At 43.4% G+C, this 17,403-nt stretch overlaps 2 protein-coding genes across 3 annotated transcripts in view; both read right to left on the bottom strand.

Moving 5' to 3' along the window:
* Nucleotides 1-4,981: 4,981 nt before the first annotated feature.
* On the bottom strand, nucleotides 4,982-7,487 carry LOC118768722 (gap junction delta-4 protein). The gene is made up of 2 exons (XM_036515605.1): nucleotides 7,424-7,487; nucleotides 4,982-6,153 (listed from the first exon to the last, which is right to left on the bottom strand). The coding sequence occupies exons 1-2, from the start codon at nucleotides 7,485-7,487 to the stop codon at nucleotides 4,982-4,984; spliced, it is 1,236 nt and encodes a 411-aa protein (XP_036371498.1).
* Nucleotides 7,488-15,602: 8,115 nt separating this feature from the next.
* Nucleotides 15,603-17,403, bottom strand: part of ccny (cyclin Y) — a 57,284-nt gene continuing 55,483 nt past the window's right edge. For both annotated transcript variants that reach the window (XM_036517427.1, XM_036517418.1), the window contains one exon: nucleotides 15,603-16,144. In XM_036517427.1, the coding sequence (XP_036373320.1) occupies nucleotides 16,028-16,144 (117 nt within the window). In that variant the 3' untranslated portion in view covers nucleotides 15,603-16,027. The remainder of the gene's footprint in view (nucleotides 16,145-17,403) is intronic.

Below are 17,403 nucleotides of genomic sequence, written 5' to 3' on the forward strand. Positions count from 1 at the left end.
GGAAGCACAGCGGAGTCCAGCCTGTCTTTTGAGATAAACATGCGCTAATTGTTTGGCAATGCTCGAGACCGCCACGGCACGAGTGAAACCCACACTGCTGTGTAGTCTCCCATGGTTGTTAGAAGTGTATGAATTGCTCACAAATAATCCACAAGATTGTTCATTAGCATGGGTTGCCGATGGTTCACTGTCTGTTTCTGTAGCCGATTGTCCTTTCCTGAGATATGTTGGGGCTCGGGAGTAGCCTACTATTAATATTTTTATAATGTAAGGCAGACTTGTCCCCCTAGCATCCGTAGCTCGAACTGCCGGGTAATTTAACAGCACAGCAAGCATCTACATCGCGTCCCGGCACTGAATCGAGGTACGTAATAACGCCGTGCAGCGCCAAGCCAGTAAGTGCCCTGAAAACTTTCGACGGTTTACCTTGCCGTTTTCTCCCCCATTGCCCTGACTGACTTGTAGTTTTCAAGTGGTTAGTTCGGCAGAGTAGGCCTATACCATTTATTCCACTCATTCAGAGATTCGTTCTTACGTGAAACTCCCTTCAAATATTAATGGATGTAATCGATTGAAATAAGGGAAAACAGCTGAGGTTACATATAGGCTACATCTTTTAATGATATGGTGAGAACTGTAGCATGTGTTTTTCATTATAAAGTGGAGCCCCAGAGACCAGCAGCTACAACCTAACCTAACCTTCTACAGCATCATCTGCGCCTTCTCACACCCAAGGTAAGCCCACCTGGGCCTGTTATGCTCAGGACAGGATATGTTCTACACAACTGACAAGCAAGGGCCAAGCCTGATCTCTTCTCCCTGTCAGAGTAATCGGAGGCAAAAACTGCTATGCAGGTGAAATATTTATATCACCGGTGTTCAAAGCAAACTATCCTGCATAAAACCTTGCATGAGATTGTTGGCTGGTTGTCTCGTAGAACCTTTAGCCTCCTTTGTTGGGTGGGTGGTTGGTTGGCGCAGGGGGTGGGTGGTAGTTTGTGGTGTTGTTGGTTAAATCAAAACTAATTACGATCCCTGTAAACTGCATTGTCAAACAAATCGGTTATTAAGAACCAGCAGGGGTAGCACAGACCCGGTTACCCTGCCACAACAATGGCAATTTGACTGATTTCCAGGCCAATAGAATTTCCTTTGAATAAACGTCAATACAAATGACGGGCTTCCAACCGCTCCATAACAATGAACCTGCCACGGAAAAGGGCTGAATAGTGAGCTGCCTCTTTTTCTGGGTTCCCATGCCACCCACCCCCACCACCCCCCCACCCAACCCCCCCTTTCGCTAGAGGAACACTGCGTTCCACTTGTCTGCGGGTGACTGACTGATACAGACAAAAGAATCATGTTTCCTTTTGAGGAAACCTTCACTTTTTAATCTTGTGACTGAGACGTTTCCCAGACGCTGCCTCCAGAAAGCTTTCTACCACCAGGGGGCGATGTGCCCCCTGTGGACAGGAGAGCTATGAGATGGCCCTATCTCAGGTCAGAGCTCTCCTGTGTGACGGTAGGTGGGTAAGTGTTCACCTCGTAATACCTGATCTGAGATCAGTAGGAAACAAAGTACCAGGACTAAACAAGGGAACAAGGGAGGCCAACAGAACCTCCTTCATCTGCTTTTAGATAACATTTCACAATGCTAACAACAGGTGCAGTTGTAACAGGCTCTGGGGAATATAAATAGTATAAGTAGCATACAATAATCACTGTGAAACATTGTGCTTTTGTGATATATCTTTTGTATGACAATGGTCATGCCTGAGAAAACACAACGGGGCAAAGTAGTATTTTTAAATTGAATTTCTCCATTTTAATTATTCTCGGGCTAACCTGGGTGGCTTTGTGGGCATGCTTTGTTTTAGATTATTATGATAGTCATTTTGGAGCACAATTTTAGTCAAACAATTTTACCTTATAATTGTAATCAAAGTATATTAGTTTGTTTCTGTTTTTATCCCATTCCACAAAATAAAGATACATTTACAGCAAAAATGCACACGCACAAACACCTCATTAGGAATTCAGGGTGTTTCACAACTGTAGGAACTCCATTACGGATGATGTCAGACAGTGATTTTCCAGAGAACTACAGGAGAGAGCTCTCAGTGCAACAGGCAGACTCACTCACCAGCTAATAGTTTTCCTTCAAACAGTTTTATGAAGGATTATTAAGATCTAGTATAATAGAATATTTGTTCAAGTAGAAAAAAAATTAGCTGATCCAGAATCAGGCAAAGCAAAGGTAAATACTCATGTTCAGCGTAACCTCAGAGGTGCCAAGTAAAAAGACTTTATTCCTGAACCTAGGATGGGCATCTCTGATTCACAGGAAAATTAGCAGTGATCATTTCACCCACAATACTGCCTTTCACATTTACACCATAGGAGGGCAGTGTGCCTTTTTACAGGTTTTTAACAAACATTAAAACACACATTTTGCAATCTAATTTCATAAATATCAAAATCACAGTTTTCTCTAATAGTTTTCAAATGGTAAATATATTTTAGCACAACACTTAAATGTATTACATTTATTAGAAATATTGCATAATACAGTATTAGACGATAAAAACAATAAAAACATTGGGATTAGGACCTGCAAAAAAGAACTCTGTGTTCTCTGACCATGGTAAATGTAAGATGCATTATGTGACAGGGGTCAGAGCTAGGCTGTGAGAGAAACACGGATCATGACACTGGGGCTACGGGTGTGAGAAAAGCAAAGAATAGAGCTCCAATATTTTGCTAGAGAATCTCCTAAAATGTTAGAGAATATGTATTTTGTCATGAGAAAAGGATTGTGCATATTACTGACTCCTACATTATGAGGAATTCACATGAAAAAATCTATATTTCCATTTCATTTTTAATTGATTAACAACATAAGAGTATACCTACCGGTTTTGTGTGTCTTAAAAGTAGAGCTTTCTGAGTCACAGGTTTGTTCTGATTTTTACAAAGTGGTGTTTTGACATAACACATTTCACTGCTTGAGGAAAACTGGGAAAGTCCTCATAATATTTCTTCATAGAAATGCTACTGTCACATAAGACACATTATTAATAACCATTAGTAGAATTTCAAGTTGTAAACTCTTCAACAAAGAGTTGTATGTTTAAATGCATTTATCTAACATCAAAAGATGCATGAAAAGAACATTTTATACAGAAAAAACTCCAAGCAAATGACTTCCAATAATGAGGTCACCTTAATAAAGATACTCTGAAGGAATATAGTAAATCAATTAAATGTTAAACATGTTAATGTTCCTGAAATCAACTGCCTGCCTTCTGAAAAAATATGCACCCTCCATTCTTTAATACAATCTGCATACCACAGATACAACATCAAAAGACATGCCATTAAAAAAGTATCATACTTGACTCATTACAGCACAAACTATTAAAACACCCAAACCCAGTGTAGCTTCCAAGATTACGACAGGCATGCTATAGTGTTAATCAAAGCATTCAGAATAAACAGGTCTTTAAAACAGACATCCTTTTAAAAGAAGTCAATGTACAAAAACATTCTTTTTTAAAAAAAAAATCTGATATCAAAGCTCAAAATGTGCAGGCATTGCATCAATTTGACTTGAATATAGTTAAGAGAGGACAAACAGTTCTCTGCCAAGTCGGAGGTGGTGTGGGATGTTGACAAAGACATTGCTCTCCTGCTTTCAGAGATGTGTCACTGCCATTCAACATCGGAGGACAATAGGTCCCTCCCTGTCCACGGATCAACAGATGATGTGAAGGACACATCTCTGCGTTTGAAAAGCAGTGGCGAGATACACACAATGACAATTCACCTTTACCCTAATTGCAAAGACGTCTTTCCCTCTGTGCAAAGAATGCAGTTGCTTAAAGTAAAACTTTCACTCATATAAGCATTGAAAGTTCAAAATGATTCACTTTAAAAAAAAAGCAGTCTTACAGAACAGAAGATTCTCACTAACCTTCTCAATATCCAAGATAGTTGCTTTTGATCAAATTTTGACAAAATACCGTCGGGTGTTAGTAAAAGATAATTTGGCGCAGAGGTGAAGTAAGTACCATAACGATTGGCATGCAAAAGTTTGAAGGGCAGACATTGTAGCGGTTTCCGCTTACATGTGGAGCTGTTGCGCTCTATTTTGGGTGTCATATATGTCTAAAGCACACACTTTTAATCCCCTTGGGTCCTTAAAATAGTGTGACAAGCCAGCTCCATAAATGCCGAGCATGCTGGGGCCGTAATTGCTTTGGGAGCTGTCGCCCACTGGGAGCTGCTGTGTCCTTGACACTGCCGGTTCTCTGTGGGGCTCAGGGTGCTTGCGAGAGGGTAATCTCCGGTCTGCAGCACCTGCTTGCGTACGGTTCACACATGGAACCGCTCAGAGGGTTTCCATCTGCTGGCCCTGACCCTTGAACCTGAGACCACCTTTAAGGCCAGGTTCTGGTGCCTGGCTCTGACCCCGTTTACTGATCAGGTGACCGAACTCGCCCAGGCTCGTGACATAAGAAACAGCTGAGTTTTGCAGTAGTTGTTTTAGCGAGGTCAGATGGCTGTCTGACTGTTCCTTCAGGTTGGTGTTTACTGGGACTTACAGAGCACTGCTGTACAGAGAATATGTGTGCTATGGGATAGGTCTTTTCACCCTCAATAACATACACATCGTGTGGGCATGCAGAATCTGAAGTAAAACATCACAAGTTATAGAAAGTGTATTCATCTTTTGGCTTACAAGAATAAAAAGAGAAATGTTGCAGGTTGAAATTTTATCCCATTGGGACAGTCCGACTGACCTGAGCGTTGATGTGAATAGGAGGAATTGCAGGATATGAGTACCTGCTGCCCTGTATGTTCACTGGAGAGGTTTTCCCACAATCCTCCTTCAGAGGCAGATTCTAGTTTTAAGCGTACGTCCCCACAGCCTCTCAATAAACATGATAAAATGCACACCGTCATGCCGAAGTCCCGCCCCTCACACCCACTCCGATCTCTTCTCTTGCGCGTCGCTGCTGCTTGACTGCAGGTCAGAGGTCACCTCTACCAGCGTGTACTGGCCCACCCTCCTCCCGCAGAGCTCAGAGGCGGGGACGGGGTCCGGCCCCCCCGCAGGGCCCAGGTCTCTCCGCGGCGGAGGGGGCGGCTTCACCCGGCCGTGTTTCCACACGCGGATGGGCCGCGGCGTCCCCTTGGTGCTGTCGGCAGCGGTGACGGCGGAGGCGCACAGCGGCACCTCGCTGCCGTCCCGCTCCTGCCCGTCCTCCGGGTCCTGGGTGTACATGTTGTTGCCGTTGGTGTTGGACGGCGGCGGCGGGGGGCGGCTGTCACGGGGAGGGGCCGGGCGGTCCCCCCCCCCCAGGTGCACGGAGGCGGCCTCGTCCGTGCTGGACTTGCTGGCCCCCCTCTTGCGGAAGGCGGAGGAGACCACGAGCTCGCGGGCGAGCGGGTTTGCGTCCGCGCTCCGGCTGCTGGGCGTGAGGTAGTACTGCTCCTCCTCATACACCTTCTCCACCAGCACCTTGCTCTTGCCCCTCTGCCGGACCGAGCGCCTGGCGGCACAGATCAGGTCGGCAAAGTTGAGCAGGACGAAGAGGGCGCTGGCGCCCAGCATGAAGTTGAGCATGACGGTCTTCTCCGTGGGCCGGGAGACGTAGCAGTCCACCGTGGTGGTGCAGGGGGCGTGGTGGCACAGGAACCGCTTGGGGACGCGGAAGCCGAACAGGTAGTAGTGCACCGCGCCGAAGCCGGCCTCGAAGAAGATCCGCAGGAGCACGTGGAGCACGTAGGCCGCCGTGAAGCTGCGGATCCTGCCCTGCTCCGCCCGCACGGCGGCTTTGCCCAGCGAGGCCTTAAACAGGGGTCCCGCCTTCGTTCGACTCATTGCGCACCCCTCCGCCGCGAGCCCGGACAGCACTTTGTGGGCCACGTGGACCACGAAAATGGCGGAGGGCAGGCAGACGGAGATGGTCTGGGCCAGCCAGAACCTGAAGAGGGAGACGGGGGCGAAGATGTCGTAGCATACGTTGGCGCAGCCCGGCTGGATGGTGTTGCAGACAAAGCGCTCCTGTTCGTCCTGGTAAAGAGGGTATCCCGCCAACAGAAGAACTAGGACCCGCAGAAGGATCATCAGGACCAGCCAGATTTTCCCTACGATCCAATCAAAAAACACCTAAGACATCCATGTCTACATTTTAACACGCACACATTCTCAAGGATGCAAACAAACAGGCTCTGTGGCATCTAATTTAAAAGCCCTAGGATTAGAATTTCTCCGTCACATGTGTTGAGGGTATCAAAATTGAAATGTTCCCCTAAATTACTTTTACTACAAGTAACAGGCTGTAACATTTTGTTAGACTGCTTGTTCAAACTGCTATCCAGACAAAGTCTGAGACAATTTGCTAATTGTACATCTACAATTCACAATAGTACAAAGGAAACAATAAGAGCTCAACCCAGGTTTCAAAGGAGGCAAGTTGTCCATTGGGAGTCTGCTGGGAGTTGAGGCCACACTGTCTATTGTTCTTTATTAACCTTAAAGTTTCCCCTCATTTATCAAATGTTTTATCAAGGCTTCCACAATATGTGACAAATACAGAGAAATGCTTCTTTCTTTTTTACTTTTACTTTTACTAAGGGTGTGAGTCCCTTCTTGTGAGCTGTGTGTTTTTGGGGCCTTGTTGCGCAAGACCGATTATATGTGTGAATTGAAACTTCTTTTAAACTGTTAAAGCTCTGTTGTAAAATACTTAAACATTTACATTACAAATAAATTACAAGTTCCTCCCAAACACATCAAGCTTGACATATAGTTTTTAAATGATTAATATTACCCAAAAAGATTTATTTGTTATTGTGTAGCATTTCTCTTATAATGTGTAGCATTAATTTAAAAATACACATTAATCTTAGTTGGATTATATTCATTTATTGATGGTAGTTTAGCAAGAAGCTTTTCAGCAAAATCATACTTCTGTGCTTAGCTTTCTGAAATCGGTCAACCATACGACACCTTGACTCACCTTGACTTTAAACTGTTACTTTAAAACAATGCTAGAGACAAAATCCTTTCTTATTTGACACCGTTGCCCCCGGCTGGCAATTCAGAGCTATTCAAAGTTTTAACTGGGACTTGCTCCATGAGCTGACTCGTTACAAGCAGTAAAATGCATAGAAATTGCTTCAGTCTTGTATGGACTGAAGAATGCAATATTGTGCATAGGGATGCAGTGTGAATGCTCAAATACATAGTCGTACACAAACAGAAGTAACGTAACATATGAATTTGCCTGGTTGTGTGTCTTCAGTCAGTGACAGGATTTTGATTTTTGTTAGTGTTAGTGTTAGTACTGCTGTTGCAATATCTGTCCCTCACTAATGGCGCCGACGTGCCCCTCGGCGCAGTCAGACTACCCACCTACGATCGTGATGTTGTGGCTCAGGGTGATGAAGAGAACTTCGGAGGCGCTCTGTCTCCCCATGTTCGCGAGCACAGACCTCCCGGACCGGGACCTGCCCTCCGCAGCTAAGCCGTTAGATCACCGGGACAATGCCCATCTGGGTCCGGTGGGCTTACGGGAACAGGTGGCGGTCAGGTGACGGAAGAACCACGAGCAACGACGGCCTCAGGTGCGACTCCACCACATCAAGGCCTTTTTGTCCGATACGGCGCACTCAGGGTGGCAATTCCAGGTAAGGAGAGCAGCAAAAAATTCAGCGTCTCTGTTCCCGGCTCACTGCCTTTGTCTCCCGCCCTCCTCTTCCAGTAACAACTGCTCTCAGACAACAGAAGACAGGAGACGTGAGCTCCATTGTGGCTATTCTTACTCGCCAAAGGCATGTCGGCGCACTGGCATTGCTGAGATATTTTGGGGGCCCGGTTGTCCTTGCAGGAGAGTAACAAGCCTCCGGATTACTCATCAAATTGCGGTATTGAGTCCTCAAACACGACGGAAAGTATTCGAAGCCGGGCAGCTTTGCGACTGTCCGACACAAACGAGTGACATCTTTAGGGAATTACCGTCTCAGGTTTGAAAGGAGAGCGCGCTTCTGAGGGTCAGTGTTTTATGATGTTCAACTGACAAAAGCATTACAACAAATAAGCCCAGATGGACTCATCCCTGCTTTCAATTTTCTCCAGTAAATGGTCATTTTAATGTAAAATAGATAAATGGTTCAAACTGATATATGTTGTGATACTGAGCCCTTGGTGAGGGACCTGCCCTGTCAATTCCCATCCTTGAATGAGAGGAAAAGGCAAGAGAAATGGCATGAATACAATTAAAGTGTCATCTCTTAAGGACTGCCACATCAAATGGGCCAGTATTCCCATCTTCGTCATCCAGAAATGCCCGCTGTTGCTGCATTTTAATGGCAGAACGTGCAGAGGGCTATTTTCGATCTTGAATTCCATGATTGTAGCCTTTTGGAGGAACAAGCCGGACAACCGGCTGGTTCCATAATGTGCAGAGATTTATGGTGGTTGAAATTAGTGAATGCCGGACAATAATCAGTTGTAAAGAGCTTACGCAACATGATGTAACCCCGCGGCCGCGTGTCTCACTGCCAGCCAACGGATTGGGTGGATTAAGCTGAGGCTGTACCCAGAGGCCAGGCCTCATGCTGCACATACAGCGGGAGACTAACAAGAAGCCCACTGCATGTCAAACAGGCTCCGGTGATGACTGTGTTACTACAAAGGAGACTTTTGTGCTTACATTCCTGGAAAGCCCTCATGAAAGAGTTCTCGCTGTGTGAGGCAGTCTGTAGAAACATCCATTGATAATCAGGGTTAAATGGTGCCGTCTAACTCGCGTGTGTTTTTTGAAGTGTTTCGGTTTAATGCATAGGCGGCGTACGTTGGACTAAGAGCGAAACGAAGACAGCTGAAGGTGAATATGGTAGCTATTTACACAAATAGCACAGCTATCTTGCAGGCTACATTTCAATATGTGAGACACGTAGTTCAAGAGGAGCAGAAGTGCACTGAGCAGCAACGGTGTAGAACTCAGGAACTCTTGCACAAATAGTCAAAAGAGGGGCTGCATAGACGAGGCAAGACCCTAGAACTGGAAAATGAAGAAAATGTTTTGTGTCACATGCTGTGTAGCCGTTTCAGGGTGCTAGAGCAAGTCTAAAGACAATGCTGACAGAGAGGACTCCGGCAATCACAGAAGGACTTCAGTCATTACACTTTCATCTCACACACCCACACACACACACACACACACACACACACAAACATATGCATGTACACATACACACACATACACATACATTCCTCCTGTGCATGACGGCCAATGAATTTCAAACAGTGCAACATGGATTTCTGACTTCCTGACCTTCTCATCAATGCCCACAAGCAGCAGCAGTGTGGTGTAGTAGGAAGGAGGAGGGCTTGTAATTGACAGGTTGCTGGTTCAATTCCGCCACTGGAGCAGTGCTGTTGTACCCTTGGGCAAGGTAATTAACCCACAATCGCCTCAGTGAATATCCAGCTATATAAATAGAGAACATGTAAAAATTGTAACCTATGTAAGTCACTCTGGAGAAGAGCATCTGCTTAAAGGCAATGATTTAATGTGATGCATGTCTCATACACGTACCTCTAGAAAGGACAGAGAGCTAGTTTTTGTAAAACCTAAGGGAGGACGTATGGAAGATGTGTATTACTATTAGTATAAAGCTAGCCACAGTCCCCCAGTGTATATGGCTGCTTCAGTAATATTTTTTACTCTGTATTGTGGACGAAGGGGTTGAGTTATGGTACATGGTGACATATTGCATTTGGCTCGTATCTGGCGCATATCCATCTCTAAATATCTGAAGAAGAGGTGACAGTGAATCTGTCATCTGAGCTTGTATGTTTGTGACCTCATGCAGTCATTGGAATGTTTTTTGGCAAACTAAATCCACAAAAAAAGGGGGAACCAGAGCACATACTTCTACAGGATGCCACCCCTTTGTCTCCTCTGAGAGCCGCCTCGACTGGGTTAGCGAAACAGAAAACGTCAGAGTGGAAAATCAATTGACAAGCAAAGCAATTACCACTTGAAATTTGAAATGCAAATCTGGGTTAATGTAGTGGATTAAACATGGTCGTCAGTGACAACGTCGCTAAGCGGAAATAGTGGTTTCGTTTCATTTAGGCCGCTGGAAATCCTAATGATGTAGAAAATCAGAGATAAGCTTGTTCCCAACAAGCCAAAAAAAACCTACCCATGAAACTGTCATTAAAAACCTATTAAAACAGCAGTTTGGGGGAGCAGGAGGGACCATGCACCTTTGGCCTAAGTGAGTTCTTGTCCCTTTTGTACTCACACTGCACATCTTCCAACAGAATATGACCAGGATCTTACCACCACAGGCCAGAGAAGGGGAACAAAGAAGAAATCAAATATATTTTGCCATAGGTGCATATGCTGCTGCTGCCTGTGAAGCTTCTTGTGAAAAAGGGCACACATCTCAAATTCCAAGGCACACACGATTGGGAAAGGACATAAAAGCCTTTATTTCACAGGCACGAACAAACAAAAACATCCCATTGTGCTTTGTCTTGGGACTGAGCCGGCCGAATGAGTGACAGACACCGTAAAAGGAGGTTTTTTTTTGTCGGTACATTTAATCTTTGTTTCACTTCTTGTCCGTCCCTCTGTGACTGTGTCCCCCTTCGCCTCGTGTCACTGGTGACTGAGCTCCATCCGGCCGGGTGACTCAGGGGACACTGTGTTTCCGTAGCCTGTTACTGCATGTAAATATAGAGCTGCCCCGCTGCACTAATCTAGGCCCTCCTCTCCAGCAAAGCGTCAGAGCGGGCCCACTCAGAGGATGCAGGGAGCTAGCAGCAGAGGGCTCTGTTAGGCATCTAATGCTCTTGATTTATGTAAAAGCACCAGGTGGATCAGGTTTTTTTTAACAAGGCCTCTACACTTCATTACATTATTTTCATTTAGAAGACACTCTTATCCGGAGTGACTAGGTTACAGTGTTAACGTCATCCATTTATACAGCTGGATATTTACTGATATTTGCTGAGTGTACAGCTGCAGTGTCCCAGCAGGGAATCAAACCAGCAACCTTTCGGTTATAAGCCCAGCTCCTTACCACTGTGCTACACTGCCACCCCTAGCCTTATAAGCCATTGGCTGCATTTCAATTATTAACGCCTGAAATATAATTCATGTTTACAAAGGTATGTTATTTTAGGTCTTTTATCCCATTGCTTGATGTGGTCACACTGAAAAAGAGACTGGTTTCTCATGCACATAAAAACAATCAACATTTATCTTCACAAGACGGCACTAATAATAAAAACAGTACCATCACTGCTTATGAGAAAGGAGAATGTTCTTGTGTCTTGAGAAGTATTGTTTTTGCCCAACAAAAGTATTCCGTTTCACTGCGTCTGAATAGAGCGAGTCTTATTTTTCAAGCCCAAACCCACCATACTACCTACCTCTAGCTCAGACAGTCCTTTATGTGCAGTAAAGAGAAAAACAATAAAAAGATACAGATATTTCTCTGAAACAAAACCAAGAGGAGGAAAAAAAAACATTTTTTATTGCAAGTTTAAAATGTTTATTTTCTCTTGTAGGTTTCTAAACATCGTTTATGAAAGGGGGACTCTGAGTAAAATCATAGTTTAAATCGGAGACAGCATGCTGCAGTTCTGTCTCCGGTCCCAAGGAAACATAGGACCAGAATCACTATCCAAAACAAACGAACAAAAAAGGAGATAGAATCAAACAGAAATGATACCCAAGAACCTGCACTCTGCATTTTGGCAAACTGAGAACAGGAGAAAAAGGTTCTGAGGCATGGATGAAATTCTACGTAACAGCAACGGAAAATGTCAGCAGAGTAAAACAAGGGTAACGGCCGAACGCTAAACGGAATACGCAGTTTACAGCAGTTTCTCTCTTCTTTTGTTAGCACAGGAATCCACCAATAGTAAAAAGACAATAAAACTCGAAAATTTGTAAATCCTAGACTTAAAAAAAAGAAGAAGAAAAAGAAACAACTCTATTCAGAGGTAGAGTTCAGTGCACAAGGCTAAAACACCGATCACCAGCCATCGTAGGCTTAGCCTAGCCAGACTGAGTTTTACTTTAGTTCTGAGATTTAACACCAGGCTGTATGTACACACATATGATAAATATGATATACAATCTTCAAATACTTCTAAACGTTTCACAAGAACACCTGCCTCCACATTTTTTTTTTTTCAAGGACAATTCTTACATGTCTTTCACAGCTCCATGCAATAGTTCTGTTTCCGGCTCACAGCCAGTCCACTGGTGTGCAGAAAGGATCGTGGTGCATAAACTTTCTCATTCTTTCTTTATTCAGGGGGGTTCTGTGTCAACTGTTACTTTGGTGTAGCTCCATCCCTTTGTACATATATTTATAGGGTGCATGTATGGAAAAACTGTCTGTGTCTGGTACTGTGCATCCAGACTTTTTCCAAATGAATTCACATAGAGGCAGGGAATTGAATTAAACTTCAGTTTACTATTAGTGATGTCTTTCTTTTGTTTATGTGTGTGTGTGTGTGTGTGTGTGTGTGTGTGTGTGTGTGTGTGTATGTGTGTGTGTGTTTGTGTGTGTGTGTGTGTGTGTGTGTGTGTGTGTGTATCGGGGTGTGTGTGTGTGTGTGTGTGTGTATCGGGGTGTGTGTGTGTGTGTGTGTATCTGGATCTGGAAACAGTGGGGCATGAATCCACATGACAGTCACCAACGAAATGCATGACCTGAGCGAATCTGCAACTTTGCATGCACATTCCGTGACTCAGCAAGCTAGCATGACCTTTCTCAGAAAAGAAACAGAACTACAGATGTATAAACATGAGCCAAAATGTGAAATGAACAAATACGTTCAAGTTTACTTCTGTAACATCACCTCTGAGTCTTTATAGTGATGAAATGCGGGTAATAAAGGTACTCTAACATCAATCAGACTGTGAGTTTCCACAAAGCAATTATAGATTGTCATGTTGATTTCACAAAACTATATGGTTGCCCACGTGGTCCAGAGTCCAGACTGTGTGTTGCTGTGAAAGGGTTAGGTTTTGGATGTCAGTTTGAGCTGCAATACTATTTCTTAGCAAGTTAATGTCAAAGTGTCATTGTAGCTTACATTTTAATCTGCCTGGCATTCATTTTTTAGAGCAAGTACTTATTCAGCTTATCAAACACTTATTTTGCGTGAATATTGTTTGTATTAAGTGGTGTTAATTCAATTGAAAATTTAATCATCTGTGTTATATACATTTCTTTGGTCATCAGTAGATATATTTTTTAATATTTCTATGGCTGCTTTATTAATGCTTGTATCACTGAGGTGCAAAAAGAGAACCTGTGCAACTAACAAAGGGGCTTTAATGTAGTATTGTTCATACGACTGGTGCAAGAATATGAGTAACATCACATTATTTTGATGTTCCACTGTTTTCGTTCCTTTTGTAATACCAAGACCCTCACATGGGTAAACACACTCAAATGTCACTGTACCGGGGAGGATGGGCTATGGAATTTTTTTAAAGAAATATGTTTAAAAAGAGCCCCTAAACTAAATTAATTTTATCTAGAGAACTCAGCCTTCAACTTCTTCAAGAATATTTTGACTTACACAGACAAAGAAGAGATGCAGACACAGTAGGCACTACTGTAGATAGTGTACTGTAGATAGTAGACACAGGTAATATATATATTCCAATATTGCTCAATTTCTTTACTGTCAGCAAATAAATAACTGATATAAAACAGACTTCTTTCCATTATTTTGTATTCAATTTATAAACATTTGATCCTGATTGTAAGACTTGAGGGGGCAAAAAATGAAACCACCATCACTTTCCATCACGTAAATACTGATCAGTTCTACGTTATAAATATCTCAATATTTCAGCACATTTTTTAAGTTATAGTCTCAACACCAATATTCTATGTACACTGTACAAAATTAATTTGCAAAATACCTACTTTTTTAAGTTTAGTTCTGAGAGCACTGTCCATTTCTTTACATTTAATCTTAAGGGGAAAGGGGGGGTTACTCTTAACATTGTCCCACTGTACTGCAAGAAGTAATCAGAAAATAAATATTTAGGGAGAGCACAAAATAATGTCAACTCCGCTTCAGCTGGAAGAACTGCAACACAATGAACTGGTCCAGTGTAAAGGTGACACTGAATTCAGATGCTAAATATGGCATAATGTTACAATTGTGATTTATATGTGCATTGCTTGGGTCTGCTGGTTCTGCCTTGACAGAGAACAAGTCTGCAGAGGTCCAGATGCAGAACCTTGAAGTATTGAAAGAGACTATTAATTTTGGCCCCAAAATAAAATAAAAATAAAAATGACAGTAATAAAAAAGCAGTGAGTGAAAAGATGTCTCTTGGGCACATTGGATGGAATGTTTTTTTTTTTTTCTCCTTCATATTAGATGACAATCTTTTCAAATTTGGCCTGTCAATCCCTTTGTCATTTGCTGTCTGCTCAATTTGTTTCCCTCAATCAATGTCTCTCTCCTTCTCATTCTCATTCTCTCTCTCTTTCTCATTCTCTCTCTCTCTCTCTCTCTCTTTCTCATTCTCTCTCTCTCTTTCTCATTCTCTCTCTCTCTCTCTCTCATCCTCTCCCTCATCCTCTCCCTCTCTCTCAGGGAGGTCTCAGCTACACTCCATGCTGTGTTCTGATTGGTCGCTGTATGGTTCTGATCCAGTGATTGGTGTATGGTCCAGGAGAGAACCCCGATGATCCTGCAAGACAGGGACAGACTTGATGGCCAGATTGTGAGAGGGGGACTTACCCTGGATCGAGCTTAAGGTTCAAACTGGCACATCAACCTCCCCTGCCATCTGGGAGAGGTGATTCCTGACACTTACAGTATAAGCAGCAATAGCCAGGGAGATCTCAAATCCTCCATACAGCAACCTTCTCCTTGTGCAAATTCCTTCACAGCACAGCTCAACAAATAATAAAACTTTCTTCTTTAAAACACGCATTTGTAAACAGCGCCAGTGGGAGTAGCAATCAAAATAACAGTCTGTCTCTTTAGATACAGAACACAAAAAACATATTTCCTTTTTCACAGCCTAGACTGTCAGTGGTCTACCACAGATAAGGTCCATTGCTTATGATAATCCATAATCAAGTAATAAAAATAACAACCATAACCGTAAGGAAAGAATCTACACAGGAACGGTTTAGTCTATTTCCCCCTGCTGCCAGGTGCTTGGTTCTGAGACACACACATCAAGTTTCTTCAGATGCAGCTCCTCGTCACCTACGGAGACATTTTTCGCCGCTTAAAATACAAACTTGGCATGTTAACGGCACTGCAGCCACAGCAATCATAGTATGTAGGTCAGAACGGCTTTTCAAGGTAAGTAAATAAGGTGGAAATTATTAGGAATGTCAGAAGATTCATGGGGAGGTGAGGGGGAGTCTTATCTGTCCTACCTTGTGCTTGGGAGAATAATTTCCTCAAACGCATAAGTACTAAAACCATAGGAATGTACAAAAATGGATCTGGCAACCATAAGAAACCATTTTAAATGGCTGAAAATTACTATATATATTTAGTTTTTTCTTTCTTTTTTTTTTTTACATACCAGCCATAAAAGTCAGAGAACAAGTCCCAAAAGTCACAACAAAGTTCTCTGTATTAAGGGACTTCATTTTTGTCTGTTTTCTTTTTTTTTTTTACAGTACTCTTCATTAAGATGGTTCCACAGATGCGCTGCTTCCTGTTTAACTACCAGTCGCTCTTTGTCTGTACGCCCACGGACTCTAAGCCCCGTCAATGGGAGAGCAGACATCTGTACGGCGACCAAAACGGCAACAACGACACTTGGTCAAAAAAAAAAAGAAAAAATTCTGTGTTCCTTGGTGCTTCGGCAGGCCGAGGCACTGTGAAGGCATCTGGTGGAGTGAGGAAGGTTCCACCGGGAACGGCGCGGGGCGGGGCGCTCTTGCGGTGATCGGATCGGGCCCCGGCTCCCGGGCTCCCCATGGGCCGTTAGGAGATGATGGCTGGGGCCCACCGCACCACCGTCAGATTGTCCGCGCTCACCGACCGCTTCTTGGCGGCTTTCCTCAAGTCCTTGTACTTGTCGTCGCACAACCTGGAGATTGCCTGAAAGACGGGTAAAAAGCGTCTTTAGAAACACACAATGTTTTAGTAACTGTGTCACAGAAATCCATAAATTATTTGCATCCGTGATTTATAAAATTGCTTATCTGTTCTCTTAAAAATTGCCATTTTTAAAAGAAAATTGTGTGGACAGTCAACACAGCTGCAAATGATCCAAGACTACCTGGTCGCTGGGTCACTTCTATGTTTCAACTTAGGTGACCTTGCAGTCTTTGATGAGGCTCCAACTCTTGGCTGCTCATCCCAAACACCCAGAGATCACAGGCTCTCTTGGACCAGAAGCACAATTACTGCTTCTTTGACCAAGGGCAGACTCAGGGACCAAACCAACATCATTAAAACCGGAGTCCAGTTCTGTCTGTGATTATCAAAGACACAGGCAGCCATGTGCCGGAAGGTCTGTTGCTGCTGCATACATAGGACACTGCTGCATACCTGGCACACGTGACACTGTGGAGCGCTGGCTATGGAACTGGACTACTAACCTGAGGATTGCAGGTTCAAACTCTATGTGGGGCTGTGCTGTTGCGCACCTGAGCAGTGTGCTTAACCTTAGCCCCTTCAGTAAGTAACTAGCTGTATAAAAGGATGGCTGAAGACAACAGAATGAATTATACTCAAAGCTGCCTGTCCACGCTCTTTATAACACAGAGGTGTGTGCGTGTGTACGCTGTTCAAAACGCATTCACCGACATTCTGATCATAGCCCTAATATATACAATACATTCCTCTTCGGACTTAATTATGTAAATCCCGTAAATCCTAAGGCATATTCAGAAGTGCACTGTCTGAGCATTTTCGGTAGCAGAGACACCAGTTAATGTCAGAGTAACTGTTAACTTGCTGTTTGTCATGAGCAAATCTCTGTGGAGGAGGTTCAGGTAACTACAGGTTAACATTGTAACATTACCTCATTATACCTATAATTACCCCTTGATCCTGACCTCTAAAGTTAAGTTCAACTGCATTTAATCAATGGTATAATGATGGGTCATTTTCACCCTGAGTGATATGCCCTCCACACCTGATGGTGTGATTTTTGCTGTTAAAAGTCATATTCTATTGCAGTCAATGGTGTCTTCTGCACCATCCCAGCTGCCACCAGATGATTTTCTTACTTTTCTGTATGATAACATTCATTTTACATAACATTACACTACATCAGTTCAATAGAATGTAATGTTATATTACATTACATTCATTTAACAGACTGTAATGTAACGATTACCCAGACTGGTGTG

This window comes from Megalops cyprinoides, chromosome 2 (assembly GCF_013368585.1).
Source record: "Megalops cyprinoides isolate fMegCyp1 chromosome 2, fMegCyp1.pri, whole genome shotgun sequence".
Lineage (NCBI taxonomy): Eukaryota > Metazoa > Chordata > Actinopteri > Elopiformes > Megalopidae > Megalops > Megalops cyprinoides.

Bases quoted from the DNA above. Each gene is read 5' to 3' on its own strand.
- LOC118768722 (XM_036515605.1), bottom strand. From the start codon at position 7,487: ATGGGGAGACAGAGCGCCTCCGAAGTTCTCTTCATCACCCTGAGCCAC. The intron at 6,154-7,423 runs GTGGGTAGTCTG...ATTGGATCGTAG, and splicing joins CCACAACATCACGATCGTAG to GGAAAATCTGGCTGGTCCTG.